Here is a 14807-nt window from a genome sequence, read left to right on the forward strand (position 1 = left end):
TGATGGACACTTTTTACCTTGAAAATCATTTCCCTTCAAGACTTTCCCTGATTCCCCTTCTGATTCTGTTGGCACTGCCTGTCTAAAGCACAGGAACTAACAGTGCAAAAGTGTCAGGCATACAGCAAGGACACAGACTCTTCCAACCATCAGCCTTACATCAATCCTGCATTAACCCAAATTGATTCTCTCCACATTCTCATCAACATCCACCTTTTAATGTCTTGCTACTGCTCACAATTTATATCAGCCAGTTAGTCATGGGGCAGGTTTGCCTTTATTGGATGAGTTATTCTGGTCTAAAGTTGGACTCATCCAAAGTGTTGGTGAGAGCACACTTGGAGCATTGCGGACAGTTGCAGAACAAAGGAGATCTATAAATTGGAAGGAGTGTGGAGGAGATTCACCAGGATCTTGCCAGACTGGAGGACTTGAGTTATATGGAGGGGTTGGATAGGTCGGGTCTTTATTCCTTACAGCAGCCATTCTCAACAGGGGTCCACAGTACATTTTAGTAAAAGCTTTGTTTTCTTTTCACTTCACACCACAAGGATATTTTTTATGTTTTTTATGTAGTTGATAGGAGAGAAGTACAGAAGAAACCAAACTTGACTGAGTCACAGGGAAAGGGACACATAAACTTTGACAAGAGACTTAGGGATCTCACAGGCAAAAATGATTGAGAATGGCTTCCCTGCAACATAGGAGGTTGAGGGCTGATCTTATAGAGGCACATAAAATCATAAGGGTCCTTTTACCGTTTGTTTCCTTAGGAAGATTATTCCAAACTCTTTGGCATGAGTGTAAGCAAAAAGGTTTCAAAGGGACCTGAGGGGGGGCAACCTTTTTCATTCAGAGGGTGGTCCGCACCTAAAATGAGCTGCCAGAGGAAGCTGTAGATTTTTTACTTTCAAAAGGCATTTGGACAAATACCTGGATAGAAAGGTATGAGCCAAAGGCAAGTAGGAGTAGCCCAGTTGGTCAGCATGGACAAGTGGGGCCAAAGGGCATGCCTGTGCTGTATGACTTGTATACTCCAGGTAACCTTCATCATCACTAGGGATGGATGCCCAACTCTTTAAATTTAAATTTAAGTTAAAAAAAAATTTAGACATACTGCACAGCAACAGGCCCCTCTGGCCCACGAGCCCATGCCACCCAAATACCCCTATAAGCCTACAACCCCCATATGTTTAGAAGGGTGGGAGGAAATAGGAGCACCACACAGACATGGGGAGAACATACTAACTCCTTACAGACAGCGCTGGATTCAAACCTTGGTTGCTGGCGCTGTAACAGCATTTTGCCGACCGCTACATTAACTGTGCTGCCCGCGCTCCCCAATTCCAGTTACCCCCGAGGCTGTCATTAGTCACTCATCCCAAATTCCACCCACAGGGAAGCTCTCACCTTGAGTCCGGACAGGGTTGGTCATCTGGCTGGGATCACTGACTCCATGAACATTGACAGCACGCACCATGAAGAGGTAGACGGTGTTGGGTCTCAGGCCCCGGACGGTGAACAAGTTATTCTTGATCCGGTCCGCCACGGTTTGCCAGCTATTGCTGACAGACTGGCTGCAGGAGAAAATGCACAAAACACATTACTCCACCGCTCTTCCCCTCTTCCCCACTGAGAGGGTGGGGGTGCACTCCTCAATGGACCTCTCATTAGTTGGCTTCATGATCGTATAGGGGTTTGGGAACCAGGGGTTGTGGAAGGAGATTTGGACTCCTGAAGTTGACCGCTGGACCGGACAGGAGACTATGTGGATGTGAAGGTTATGGGGCTGAGACATCAGCATTGGAGGAGGTGGCGGGATTCACGGACACCTGGTGCTTCTGAGGGGACTATCGTTGACTTCTCTTTCTCGTTCCAATAGAGGCGCTGGACTAGTGGGGTCTCTTTCCATCTGAGACTTTTTAAATTTAAATTTAGACTTACAGCAATGATAATGGGCCCTTTAGGCACATGGGTCTGTGCTGCCCAATTACACCCATTTGACCCACACCCCTGGTATGTTTTAAAGGGTGGGAGGAAACTGGAGACCCCGGAGGAAACCCACGCAGACTAGGAAGAATGTACAAACCCCTTAAAAACAGCGCTGGATTTGAACCAGGGTCCCATCGCTGGCGCTGCAACAGCTGCTCAAACTGCTCAAACGTTAAATGTCCCACCCCATATCTCATATTCATGAAACAATATTTATTTATTTCTATAGATAAAATATTTGTTCTACATATGTATTGTTTGTCTGTATGTGCGTCATGTCTGGTTGTGTGACTGCGTGTTTTGCATAGAGGACCGGAGAATGCTGTTTTGTTGATTGTACTTGTACAATCAAATGACAATAACATTGACTTGATCTTAATTTCTAGGTCTTTACGGGGTGAACAAAGGAAAAGAGGTTTATGTCTTTTATGTACATTGCACCCTGCACTCTAATAGACTGCAGCCTGCACTTTTGTCTTCTTATTGCATTACCTACACTACTTAAGTGTGGGTTGACTTGACTGGATGGCACACAAAAAAAGCTTTGCAATGTCTCTTGGTACACGTGACAACATAGGAATTCAACTGGAAACATCCACTCCCTCTTTCCCACCACGGCTGCTCTCTGACCTGCTAAGGTAGTCCCAAGATGGTGGGATGGAGATAACACACAGAACAACTGAATCCTGCAATGGGCTTGTGGAGATCCATGTAACCCTTTCCCCCCTCCCCGCCCCCTCCCCCACCATCCCTTGCTCTTAACGTCTAAAGGTTGTGTGGGATGGGAGCTGCTTTACCCAAGACTGCAAGAAACTGCAGAATGTGTGATCATAGCTCAGACCATCAAACACACCCCTACTGGCTCCTTCTAGACTTTCCACTGCCTTGGAAAAGCAGGTAACATATGGCTACACTCTCTTCACACCCTCCCATCAGGAAGATGCACGAGGGTAAGATAGCACAAACCCAGATTCAAGGACAATTCCTTTCCCACTGTTATCAGACTCCAGGTGGCGCTTTTAAGGACACGGTTAGTGAAATGCTGTTACAGCACCAGCGATTCGAATCCAGTGCTGTCTGTAACGAGTTTATATGTTCTCTCCATATTTGTGTGGATATCCTCCTAGTGCTCCAGTTTCCTCCCACTATTCAAAACATACCGGGGGTTTGTAGGTTAATTGGGTGTAATTGCCTAAAGAAATCTCTTGGTGCCTGCCACATTGACCACCGCCAGTGGGCTGATATCGCCTCAAACCGTGCATCTTGGCGCCTCACAGTTCGGCGGGCAGCAACCTCCTTTGAAGACGACTGCAGAGCCCACCTCACTGACAAAAGACAAAGGAGGAAAAACCCAACACCCAACCCCAACCAATCAATTTTCCCTTGCAACCGCTACAACCGTGTCTGCCTGTCCCGCATCGGACTTGTCAGCCACAAACGAGCCTGCAGCTGACGTGGACATTTACCACTCCATAAATCTTCGTCCGTGAAGCCAAGCCAAAGAGAGAAAGAGAGTGTAATTGGGTGGCCTGGGCTCATGGTCAGAAAGGGTCTGTTACCGTGCTGCATGTCTAAATTTAAATTTAAATCCTGAATGAACCTCAAGGCAGGAATATAATATTGTACTCGTTCTATACAAACAGCTCTCTCTCTGCAATTCTGCACTGTGGACCACGATTTACTTGCTTCAAAGGTTTTGGTTTATTTGTTACAAAATACCGAGTGAGAAGGATTATATCTAACATTCCTACAGACGTGTAAAGGGCACGATTTACAGAGTGTGGAATTACAATGAAAAAGAAGATCATTTAGTACCAAGCAAGGGCAGCGAAAGGGCACTGTAGTGGGGTTCTTTCAGGAACCTGATGGCTGCAGGGAAGAAACTGTCTTTCAGCCTGTTGGTTTGTGATTTCACAATCATCACCCTTCTCCCTGCATTGCTGTGGATTTATTTGATTGTTTCTTTATTTTTTCACTATCTGCTGTACATGTTGAAGTGTCTGGATAGCACCCTAAACAAAGCTTTTTACTATATTTTGGTACATATGGTGCACCTCAGGGCTCTGTGCTCCTGTTCACCCTACTGGCCCAAGACTACATCACCAGATACAGCCCCAACAGTGTCATCCAGTTTGCAGACAACACAACAGTCGTCGGCCTCATCAGCAACAACAATAAGTTGTGCTAAAGAGGTGGAAAATCTCGTGATATGGTGTGAGCGTAAAAACCTGAGACTCAATGTGGACAAGATGAAGCAGATGATTGTGAACTTCAGGAGGACCAGGAATGGCCACCCTCCATTGCACATCAACAACACTGTAGTGGAGATCACCAAGGTCCATAAAGTTCATTTAACTAGTGACCTATTGTGGATACACATCTCCTCACTTGTCAGGAATGCACCAACAGCAACCGTACTTCCTGAGAAGTCTGAAGTAGGCAAGGTTAGTGACGACCATCATGTCCCAACCTTCTGCAGGAGCTCTATTGAGAGCATCCTGGCTGACTGCATCACCATAGTACGGTTGCTGCAGAGAAATGGATCGGAGGTCATTCCTCAGGACTATAAGAGTGGCAGAAAGGATCACTGGAGTTTTATTTCCTGTCATTGACATGATCTATCAGGATCGCTGCCTGAAGAGGGCGCACAAAATCTTTGAGGACCCCTTCCACCTTCCATCTTTCAGCTGCCACCGTCTGGGAAGAGATACAGGAGGATCAGAGCCAGCACCACCAGGCTGAGGAACAGCTTCTTCTCATGGACAGTGAGGATGCTGAATGACCAAAGGAACTGCCTACAATAACCCTCTGATACCCTCATATCTAGAAAACAATATTTATTTATTTATATGAATACTTGACCTGCGTAGTTTATCTTATGTGAGTTAAATCTGTGTGTTTTGTACCAAGGATTGGAGGAGCGCTGTTTTGTTGGGTTGCACGTGTGCAATCAGATGACAATAAACAATTCAATTCAATCAAAAAAGAAACCTTGGCACACCCCTTCCCACCCTCTGTCCCCACCGATGGGAATATTGGGGAATCTGGGAACCTGGAGCTGGATGAGATCTGCTAACGCTGGTGTACCTAAAGGCCTCAATGATGTACGAGGTGACTGGAGAAGACCCAGCGTGTTTTCCTGGCAACCAGGAGAGGGTGACACTACTCTTTGTGACATCAGCAACCTGGGGCTTGGAGGGTGACCCGGGCAGAGCATCTGCATCCATCTTGACGTTGACCGTTGAGGCTCCCGACTCTGTGGGAACAGAGAATAAAAGATCAGAATTTGACCTCCTGCAATGCCCATTGCCCTGCAACCCCTGGCTAATGACAACCTAGAGCACAGCTCTCAATGTTTATCTAGCATGCAACCCTGACCTTAGACCTGATGTTTGGCTCTAACTCAGTGCAATCTGCAGAACAACCTCCCAAAACTGTCCAACAACCTCCAAGTTAAGCCCTGTCCCTGCTACACCTTCTACCTCCCCCTCCCCATCCTCCTCTGAACATCCCCAACACATAACCATTCTGTCACTTGCAAAGGGTGTCTGCGTACCACTGGTACGTCGACTCAAAATTCCCAGTGCTGAGCCGAATGGTCCTCCCCTCTGGGTGGTTGACTCGAAGGCCAGGACTTCTGAGGATTAAGTGGGGATTTTCCACTCTTCCCAAAGGAGACTTTCAGACCCTTAGAAAGGTACACGGATGTATGAAAAATGGAGCATTATGGGGCATAAAGGAGGGAAGGGTTAGATTGACATGGTGTGGATTTACATAGGTTGGCACAACATCATGGGCCAAAGGACTTTCTTTCCTGGAGCGTAGAAGAATGACAGGAGATTTGACAGAGGTATACAAAATTATAATGGGTATAGATAGAGTAAATGCAAGTAGGCTTTTCCTCTGAGGGTAGGTGAGATACAAACCAGAGGACATAGGTTGAGAGTGAAAGGGGAAAAGTTTAGGGGGAACGTGAGGACAAACTTCTTCACACAGAGTGTGGTGAGAGTGAGGTGGGAGTGTGGAATGAGCTGCCATCTGAATATGGGCTCAATTTAAGAAAAATTTGGACAGGTACATGGACAAGAGATGGGTATGGAGGGCTATGTACTGGGTGCAGGTCAATGAGACTATGGAGAATAATAGTTCGACATACACTATAAGAGCCGAAGGGGACTGTTTCAGTTCCATAATGTTCTATGTTCATTGTATTCCAGGTTGACCAAGCATAAGACTGGCCCTGTTCTTCACACCAATCCCATCATCCCGTGACCCAAACCCTAACACTAACTCTAAACCAGAGTTGAGGAATTACCTCGAACTTCTAAAAAGGCACTCCACGAAGTTTCCCCACTCGAGCTTGTGGCCACACATGTGTAAATTCCAGAATCCGTGACCTGGGAATATGAACGAGAAAATTAAACATAAACCAACATTTGTTCTAGTGCTATCTGCTAGAAAACACGATTGTCTATTAGAAATTAAGAAAGCAGGACAGATTCAGGTTTATTGTCAGAGTGCGTACATGACATCACATACAACCCTGAGATTCGTTTTCTCGCAATCAAGCCAGAATTGCCACTTATTGGAAGTGCAAAAAAAATTGCACTCCACATGCACATGTAAACAAATAAAGAAATGTGAACAAGCTGATTGTGCAATATCGAGAGAAAAAAATCAATAAAGTGCATGAGCAAGACACCATAAGTAAATCGGTGATTGAGTTTGTTGTTGCTGGAGGGGCAGCAGCTGCTACTGAACCTGGTGGTGTGAGCCTTGTGGCACCTAGACCTCTTTCCTGATGGCAGCAGCGAGAACAGAGTGTGCACAGAGCACAGGATGCAGTGTAACAGTGAGTCACAGTGAGCTGGGTGCATTGTTAGTCACATAGGGCAGGGTGGGGTGTAACAACAGTGAGTCACAGAGCGCAGGATGCAGTTTTTTCATTGAGTCACAGAATGCAGGGTATGAAGTTACAGTGAGTCACAGAGTACAAGGTGCAGTACTACAGTGAGTTAGAGAAAGCAAATTTATTGATAAAAATGTAGTTAAACAATTAAATATAGTCAACAGCTTTTAGTTCCTTGGCGTAAACATCTCTAGTGACCTGTCCTGGGCCACCCACTTCAATGTTATGGCCAAGAAAGTGCCCAGTGCCTCGACTTCTTCAGAAGCCTGAGCAAATTTGTCCTGTCACCTGCATCCCTTAACAACTTCTTCTGGAGCACAATGAAAGCATCCTGTAAGGGTGTGTCACTGTGTGGGACAGGAACTGCTCTGCCCTGCACTCTGTAACTCACTGTAGCACCGCACCCTGTGCTCTGTGACTCGCTGTGTCACTGCACCCTGCCCTCTGTGACTCGCTGTAACATCACACCCTGCACTCTGTGACTCACTGCAATACTAATTGATCTCTCTTTTTGCACTTTTGTATTGTGCTTCACTTGTGTTTCACTATGTCTGAGATGTCTATTGGCCTGCTAGCAAAACTACCTCCATCGGTGAATTTTTGATACATATGACAATCAGCCTGAACAGAAGATAAATGCCAAGCCTACCATCTTGATCATTTACCCGTTGCACTCTCAGTCTCGATGAAGAGTTTTGATCCAAAACATTGACCATTCTCCATTTTCCCACCGATGCTGCTCTGAGTTCCTTCACCAGATTATTTTATTTTGACCTTTGTATCTGTCAGTGTTCGGACTGGCGGTCAAAAGTGTTAATTCAGTGCTCGGTGAGCTGGAGTCTAGATTTCTTTGCACCAAGCAAATGGAACTTTTGTAATAGAATTGGATCAACTCTTGAACAGGAAAAAAGAATGTCAAAGTCTTCAAGAAAGAACCAGGGTATTGGGCCCACAGAGCCAAGAGAGGAAAATTGGGCTGACTGGTTTCTTTGTTGCACCTACCCTTCAGGGTATTGAGTACAGGAGCTTGCAATGCCCCTCCAACTCTCTCCCTTGGGTCTCCGATGGCAATCCAGAGACTCAGAATTCTCCCGACTGCCAGGTTTAATTGCTGCTCTTGTGGACTGACCTAGGTAAGTAAAGCTGCTTGATCAAACGACGAGTTTAATCCTCTCCAACAGCAGAAACACATTAACCCCTCTGACCCATGCATGCTTTGCAACATGACAAGAATGGCTAAATTGTTTACCTAAGCAATGCTGATGTTAATTTTTCAATATATTCTATTTTGTCCAAAGGCGATTTATAATTATTTACTTTGGACAATATTCATGAGCCTGAAAGGGTCTTATCTCCCTCAATCACTGTTTCCGAGTTATTTGTTTCATCTTTTGGCAGGCTGAGTTTTCTTATATGTGTCATACTGTCTCAATTCCATTGAGGTTCTGGATACAGTCAGAACAGATTAGTCTGCAGTCCCGCACAGAGCTGAGCAAAGGAGCTTGTATAGTGAACAGGAACATCAGCTTTCTTCACTTGGATATGAATTGTCAAGAAAAGAAAGTCTCTTTTTGTTCTGTTGGGTCACCCACGAATTTTCTCCACTAATCTGCTCCCTCCCCCATCTTCCCATATCCTTCTACGTTCCTCGACACATCTCATCCTCACAATTTTCTCCCTTCCCTTCACTCCCATCTTCCACATCCCTCATTATCTCCCTCCCCCACATCGATGTGATTTACCAGGATCATTGTCTGAAGAGGGCACGTAAAATCGAGGACCCCTTCCACCTTGCATGCAGCATCTTTCAGCTGTTCCCTTTAGGGAAGAGATCAGGAGTATCAGAGCCAACACCACCAGGCTGTGGATCAGCTTCTTACCACAGGTAGTAGGCATGCTGAATGACCAAAGGAACTGTTCACACTGACCATCCGAGACTCTCATATTTACAAAACTTTATTTACTTATTTATTTGTGTACATGAATACTTGTCCTGTATATGTATTTTTTTGTCTATATGTGTGTTGCGTCTGGATGTATGTCTGCGTGTTTTGCACCGAGGACCGAAGAACGCTGTTTTGTCGGGTTGTACTTGTGCAATCAGATAATTAAAAACTTGACTTGAAATTTCTCCCCATGTCCTTCACTCATATTTCTTCACTTCCATTTGCTCCCATCTCCCCATCTTCTTCCCCATCACCCTCGCCCTCTCCTCATATTCCTGACCTTCTCCCACATCCCTATCACCTCTATCTTTTGCCCCTGGCCCCACCTTCTCCTTCTCTCAATCCACTTGATAAAGAAAACTGCTCATCTTCACCTGCTCTCTGAAAATTCTACATAATTCTGAATCGCCTCTTAAACTTCTCTGCTGTAAGGACACCAGATCCAAAGATTCACGTCACTGATGTCTTTCGCCCCATGATCATTCTGGTAACTAGAGTCACAGAGTCATACAGCCCAGAAACAGGCCCTTTGGCCCAACTCAATCATACTGGCCAAGTTGCCTACCTGAGCTAGCTAATCCCATTTTCCCATGTCCCTCAAAACCCTTTCCATCCATGTACCTGTCTAAATCTTTTAAATGTCCTATTTGTTCCCACCTCTATCACCCTCTGACAGCTTGTTCCACATATTCACCACTCTCAGTGAGAAACCCTTGTTCCTCAGATCCTTTTTGAATCTTTCCCCCTTCAATATTCAGCCTCTACCCCCTCATTTTGGAACTCCCCTTCCCTGGGAAAAAGACTCTGACCATTCACCTTATCCACACCCCTTATGATTTTGTACAAACTGCATTCTATCCTCATTAACCTATTGACTCATTTAACCAAGAGACTGTGATAATCTTAATGAGTTTATTGTCATATACATGAGTACAATATACAGATCCATCAATTGATAATTTTCTTCATTGCCTCTTACACCATCAATTTTAGTGTTGTCCACAACCTAACTAACCCTGTCACCTACATCCAGATTGTTAACATAATTAACAATATCCCCCTTTGTCCTCTCCAAGAAACAGTGCTTTCAGAAGACCACAATCGCTGCAAATTGGTATCAACATCTTCTCTTCATTGATGATCAACACAGGCACATCTCAAGGATGTGTGCTTAGCCCACTGTTCTACTCTCTCTACACTCATGACTGTGTAGCTAAGCACAATTCAAATGCCACCTTCAAATTTGCCAATGACACCAGGGCTATTGGCAGAATCAAAGACAGCAATAAGGAAGCACACAAGGGGAGGATAGATCAAATGGTTGAGTAGTGTCACACCAACAACCTTGCACTCAATATTTACAAAACTAAGGATCTGATTGTGGACTTCAGGAAGGGAAATCCAGAAGAACATGAGCCAGTCCTCATCGAGGGGTCAGCAGAGGAAAGGGTAAAGAGCTTCAAATTTCTGGGTGTCAACATCTCTGAGGATCTGTCCTGGGGCCATTATGTCAATGCAATTATGAAGAAGGCTCGTTAGTGGCTGTACTTGGTTTGAGTTTAAGGAGATTGGGTATGTCAACAAAGATTCTTGCAAATTTCTATAGGTGTTGCTGTATATGACTGGTTGCGTCACAGACTGGTTTGGAGGTGCCAAAGCACAGGACAGAAAAAGTCTACAAAGGGTTGTTGTGAACTCACTCAGTGCTATCAGGGCCCTTAATCTTCACTCTATTAAGACATCTTTAAGAGGCGGTGCCTCAAGAAAGCAGCCTCTATCAACAAGGACCGTCACCACCCAGGCCATGCCCTCTTCGCTCTGCTACCATCAGGAAGGAGGTACAGGAGCCTGAAGACACACACTCAACATTACAAAAACAGCTTCTTCCCCTCTGTCAGCGGATTTCTAAATGGACAATGAACCTATCGACACCATCTCACTTTTTCTCTTTTTCTTTTGCACTGGTTACTTTTTAAAAAATTTGTATTTACAGAATTGTAATTTCTCCTAATTTTGCACCTTGATCTGCACCAAACTGCTGCCACAAAACAAATTCTATGACTCACGTTCATGACAATAAACCTGATTCTGATTCTGTTATTATTACACTGTGTCGGTATATCAACAAGTATTACTCCCAGTATGATTCTAGGAGCAGAGAGATGTGGATTACATGTGTGGTCAAAGGCAGCCACTCTCTATGGGGGCCACAACACATGTTAGAAGGGCCACAGAGTGAAATCCTTTATATGGCTGGGGAGGTGGGGTAGGGAAGGAAACTGAACAAATCGAACATTTTTAGGGGAAGGACTTTGCTACTGGGCTTTAAATTTCAATTTAGACATACTGCATGGTAACAGGTCCTGGAGCCCCTGGGGAAAACCTACGCAGGCATGGGGAGAATGTGCAAACTCCTTACAGACAACGTGGAATTCAAATCATGGTCCCAATCACTGACACTGTAACAGCATTGCTCCAACTGCTACACCAACCATGCCGAGGCTCCGTTAGCTCAGTAGTTACAGCACTGGTCTTTTCATCCAGGGGTCACGAGTTTGTTCCTCGCTGGAGCTTCATTTCTGTGAGGGGCACTGGACAAAGTGGTAACTCTCTACCTTCCTTTCAGTGGACAAAGTTAAAGAATTTCATATATGTTACATTCTAAATGTAGTACTACTTGACAATAATGGAACCTTTACCTTTACTCTATAGATGCCAAGCAATGATTCCTGATTTGTCCTGGATTCACAAACCACAGTTGTCACGCTCAGAGGAAAAGCCTTGTTTCCTTTTCAACTGACATAACAACAATATTCTTTACAATTTCTAAGCAGTCAGTAGGAGAGAAGTACAGAAGAAACCAAAACTTGACTGCCCATTTCTTTGAGCAGAGTCCTGAGGGAGGGAGGGAAGGAGGGAGGGAGGAGGGTGGGGGAAGAGCCACAAAATGGTTGAGAATGGCTGGTCTAGGATATATAAATGTGTCACATTGGGATTCTTCAAAATGTTACAGTAAGGATAGCAAGATACATCAGACAATGTTTTCAAGGAAATATAGTGAAGCTTTTAACTGCATCATTTTCCACTAATTACTATTTTCCATTCATTAGTTCTGTATTAATCTCTGCAATTCTTGGGAGCACTTTGCTTTTTAAAAAAAACAGATAAAAGGCGGTAATTGTCTTATAATTTTCTTCATGAAAACACGTTCTGCATCAGGAATTCAACCCTGAGTACATACATGGAATGTAAAGAGAAGGTTTTGACGGTTGCTCCCTGTGGGAAAGTTCACTATAGCATCCCCTTTGAATGTTTATTGATGCTGGGATCAATCTTTCACCAATGTGGTTTGGCTGTGGAATGCACTGAACAAGAATTGGCACCTGAACAAGACACTGGGGTTTGCCAGGAAAATAAGGTATGCCTTGGGAGAAAATAGGGTGAGAGTCTGGGGCAAGGCTGAACATGACAGTTTGCAATGCAAGGCAATACTTGAACCTGCCTTTGAAGTCTGCTCTTCCAACCTTCCTGATCCTGGTCTACCCATGCAAGTTGGTCAAGGGTCAACACACAGGCAAACAATTTACTTGAGCGCTCACTTCATGGAAGAACTCACAAATGATAAAATTAACCAGAGTTCAACAGAAACAAAACTGGAACAAGTCCGCAACATCCATGAAAAAAAGAGAATGCTCGACTTTTATGTCAGGGCCCTTCAGCACCTGAGCTTATCTCAATTTTCCAACCCAGCATCAATTAAAAGATACATCAGGATCAGTTAACCCCTGCTTCACGGTTAGCAAAGCAGTTAGAGTTTGTATGTTCCACATGAGTCTGCATGGATTTCCTCCGGGTGCTCAGGTTTCCTCCCACCCTCCAAAATGTACCAGGTGTTGCAGGTCATTTGGGTGGCATGGGCTCATGGGCCGAAAGGGCCATTTTACTGTGCTGTATCTCTAAATTTAAAAAGTTGGAGGTTAGCGCACCAACAGCCTGGGTTATAACCTGGCACTGTCTGTAAGGAGTTTGTACATTCTCCCTGGGTCTGTGTGGGTTTATTCTGGGTGCTCCAGTTTCCTCCCACCATCAAAACATACCAGGGATGTAGGTTATTTGGTGTAATGAGGGCGGCATGGGCTCGTGGGTCAAAATGGCCTGTTAACGTTCTGAATGTCTACATTTAAAATTTTAATATTTAAATTCATTTTAGTGCAAAAGCCTTGGAGCACAAAAACAGAGAAATCGTGTTTCAACCACAAAGGACCAGTCCTGAACTGTTTGTTGTGTGTATGTTTGATCTGCTGACTTAACAAAAGAATTCACAAGTACTGCAAGTAATCAGCGAGCGTTTGAAACACCCAACTACAGAGGCTGAAAGCAGTAGCAAAGAGAAAATGGGAGGGGAAGCCAGCAGGGAGAGCGAGTTCACTGGAAGCAAAGGGATAGCCAGTGTTGCGGATCAAGACATCCCATCGGAGGGTGCAGGATGTCGACCTGAGAGATCAGCCAGCCCTCCTGCCTCCACAGATGCTGCTTGACCCACTGATTTCTTCCAGCGGTTTACATTTTAATCAGAGAATGTTTACTGGCTTGACTCAGGCCTATCAAAGTTCGGAAGAATGAAAGGAAATCCTATTAAAATATATCGTGATTATTATTTTCTTTTTCTTTTAAATATATTATTTTTTTTCTCTTGGTGATGTCTTATAATGAGTTTCATTGAATCTGTACGATTTAATTACCTGTATGTACAAGACAATAAACTCTCATTCATTCTACATTTTAAAGAGTTTTAGCAGGACTGATGCTGAGAAAAAGTTTTCCCACATTGGATAATGTGGAACTAGGGGACATAGATTGGGAATAAGGGATCACCTGCTTAAGATGGAGATGAGGAGGAGTTTCTTCTCTCCAAAGGTTCTGCATTTTTGGGATTCACTCCACTGGTGAGATGGGAGAGGGCAAGGCACCAGAAAATAGGGAGACAATCCCCATTTCAGAAGGAGAGGGGTAAAAGACATCCCACGTGACCTTGACCTCGTCGGCAGACCAGTGTGCGGTTCTGCGGTTGAAGAACACACAGGCAGCAGGCTGTTGGTGGCTCAAGGCAAGGAAAATGCGCAGGCGATTGCGGTCGAGAGATTGTGGACTGCTGGAGGCTGGATCAAGAACTGGCTGAAGGGATACTAGGATTCAGAACTGGGATGCAAGAGGGTGCCGAGGGCGCCGAAGAGCCCGATCGTATCGGAGGTTTGGACCTGGAGCTTGGGTTGCTGATGGTTTGGACTGGACTCTGTGTGGCTGTGGGGACTATGGAAGTACAAGAGGCAAATCCACGGACACTCGGTAACTCTGAAGGGACTCTCTTTCTCAGGCTGAAGAGAACTAGAAATGTGCCTCTACTCTTATATCTTACTTTCTCATTCCATCTATTTCCTGCAGGGGAGAGTATCAGAACACCACTGTTCTTTGTGCTAAAGCACACATTAAAATGATGGAGGAACTCAGCCAGTCTCACAGCGTCCATAGGAGGTAAAGATACGCTGCTAAGGTTTCAGGTCTGGTTAAGCAAAAAGCAAGCAGGCATCTGAATACAGAATGGTGAGAGAAAGGGGGAAGAATGAGAGGGGGAGGAGTCCAGACCAACAAACAGAAGGTATTAATTGGATATGATAAGAGGCAAGGTGAGAATTGATTTAGTTCTGTGAAAGGAGACTAAGGGAAGAGAGAAAAAGAGAGAGAGAGGACAAACTCGAGAAAAGGAGACAGGGGAATGAAGGTCAGCTGAGTTCCTCCAGCATTTACAGTTTGTCTTTACTACCATCACAGCGTCTGCAGACTTTCGTGTTTCCCTCTACTGCTCTTTGTGCAGAGTTGCTTCCTGACATCACCCCTGAATAACCTCCCTCTGATTTTAAGGCTTAAGATCCACCCCCCCCCCCCCCCCCCCACTCTCGACT

The 14807-nt window shown here is 44.9% G+C and overlaps 1 protein-coding gene and 1 long non-coding RNA gene across 30 annotated transcripts in view; one reads left to right on the forward strand and one right to left on the reverse strand.

Annotated features, from left to right (window-relative positions):
- The window catches only part of robo2 (roundabout, axon guidance receptor, homolog 2 (Drosophila)), a 1057280-nt gene that overhangs the window by 113615 nt on the left and 928858 nt on the right, over positions 1–14807 (reverse strand). For all 29 annotated transcript variants that reach the window (XM_069889083.1, XM_069889099.1, XM_069889096.1 and 26 more), the window contains 3 exons: positions 6308–6389; positions 5080–5248; positions 1411–1577 (listed from right to left, as the gene is read on the reverse strand). In XM_069889083.1, the coding sequence (XP_069745184.1) occupies positions 1411–1577; positions 5080–5248; positions 6308–6389 (418 nt within the window). The remainder of the gene's footprint in view (positions 1–1410; positions 1578–5079; positions 5249–6307; positions 6390–14807) is intronic.
- LOC138738586 (uncharacterized) lies at positions 6889–13501 on the forward strand. The gene is made up of 2 exons (XR_011341613.1): positions 6889–8034; positions 13058–13501. It is a non-coding gene; the product is annotated as an uncharacterized lncRNA (long non-coding RNA).

The sequence above is a fragment of the Narcine bancroftii genome, chromosome 7, assembly GCF_036971445.1.
Source record: "Narcine bancroftii isolate sNarBan1 chromosome 7, sNarBan1.hap1, whole genome shotgun sequence".
Taxonomy (NCBI): domain Eukaryota; kingdom Metazoa; phylum Chordata; class Chondrichthyes; order Torpediniformes; family Narcinidae; genus Narcine; species Narcine bancroftii.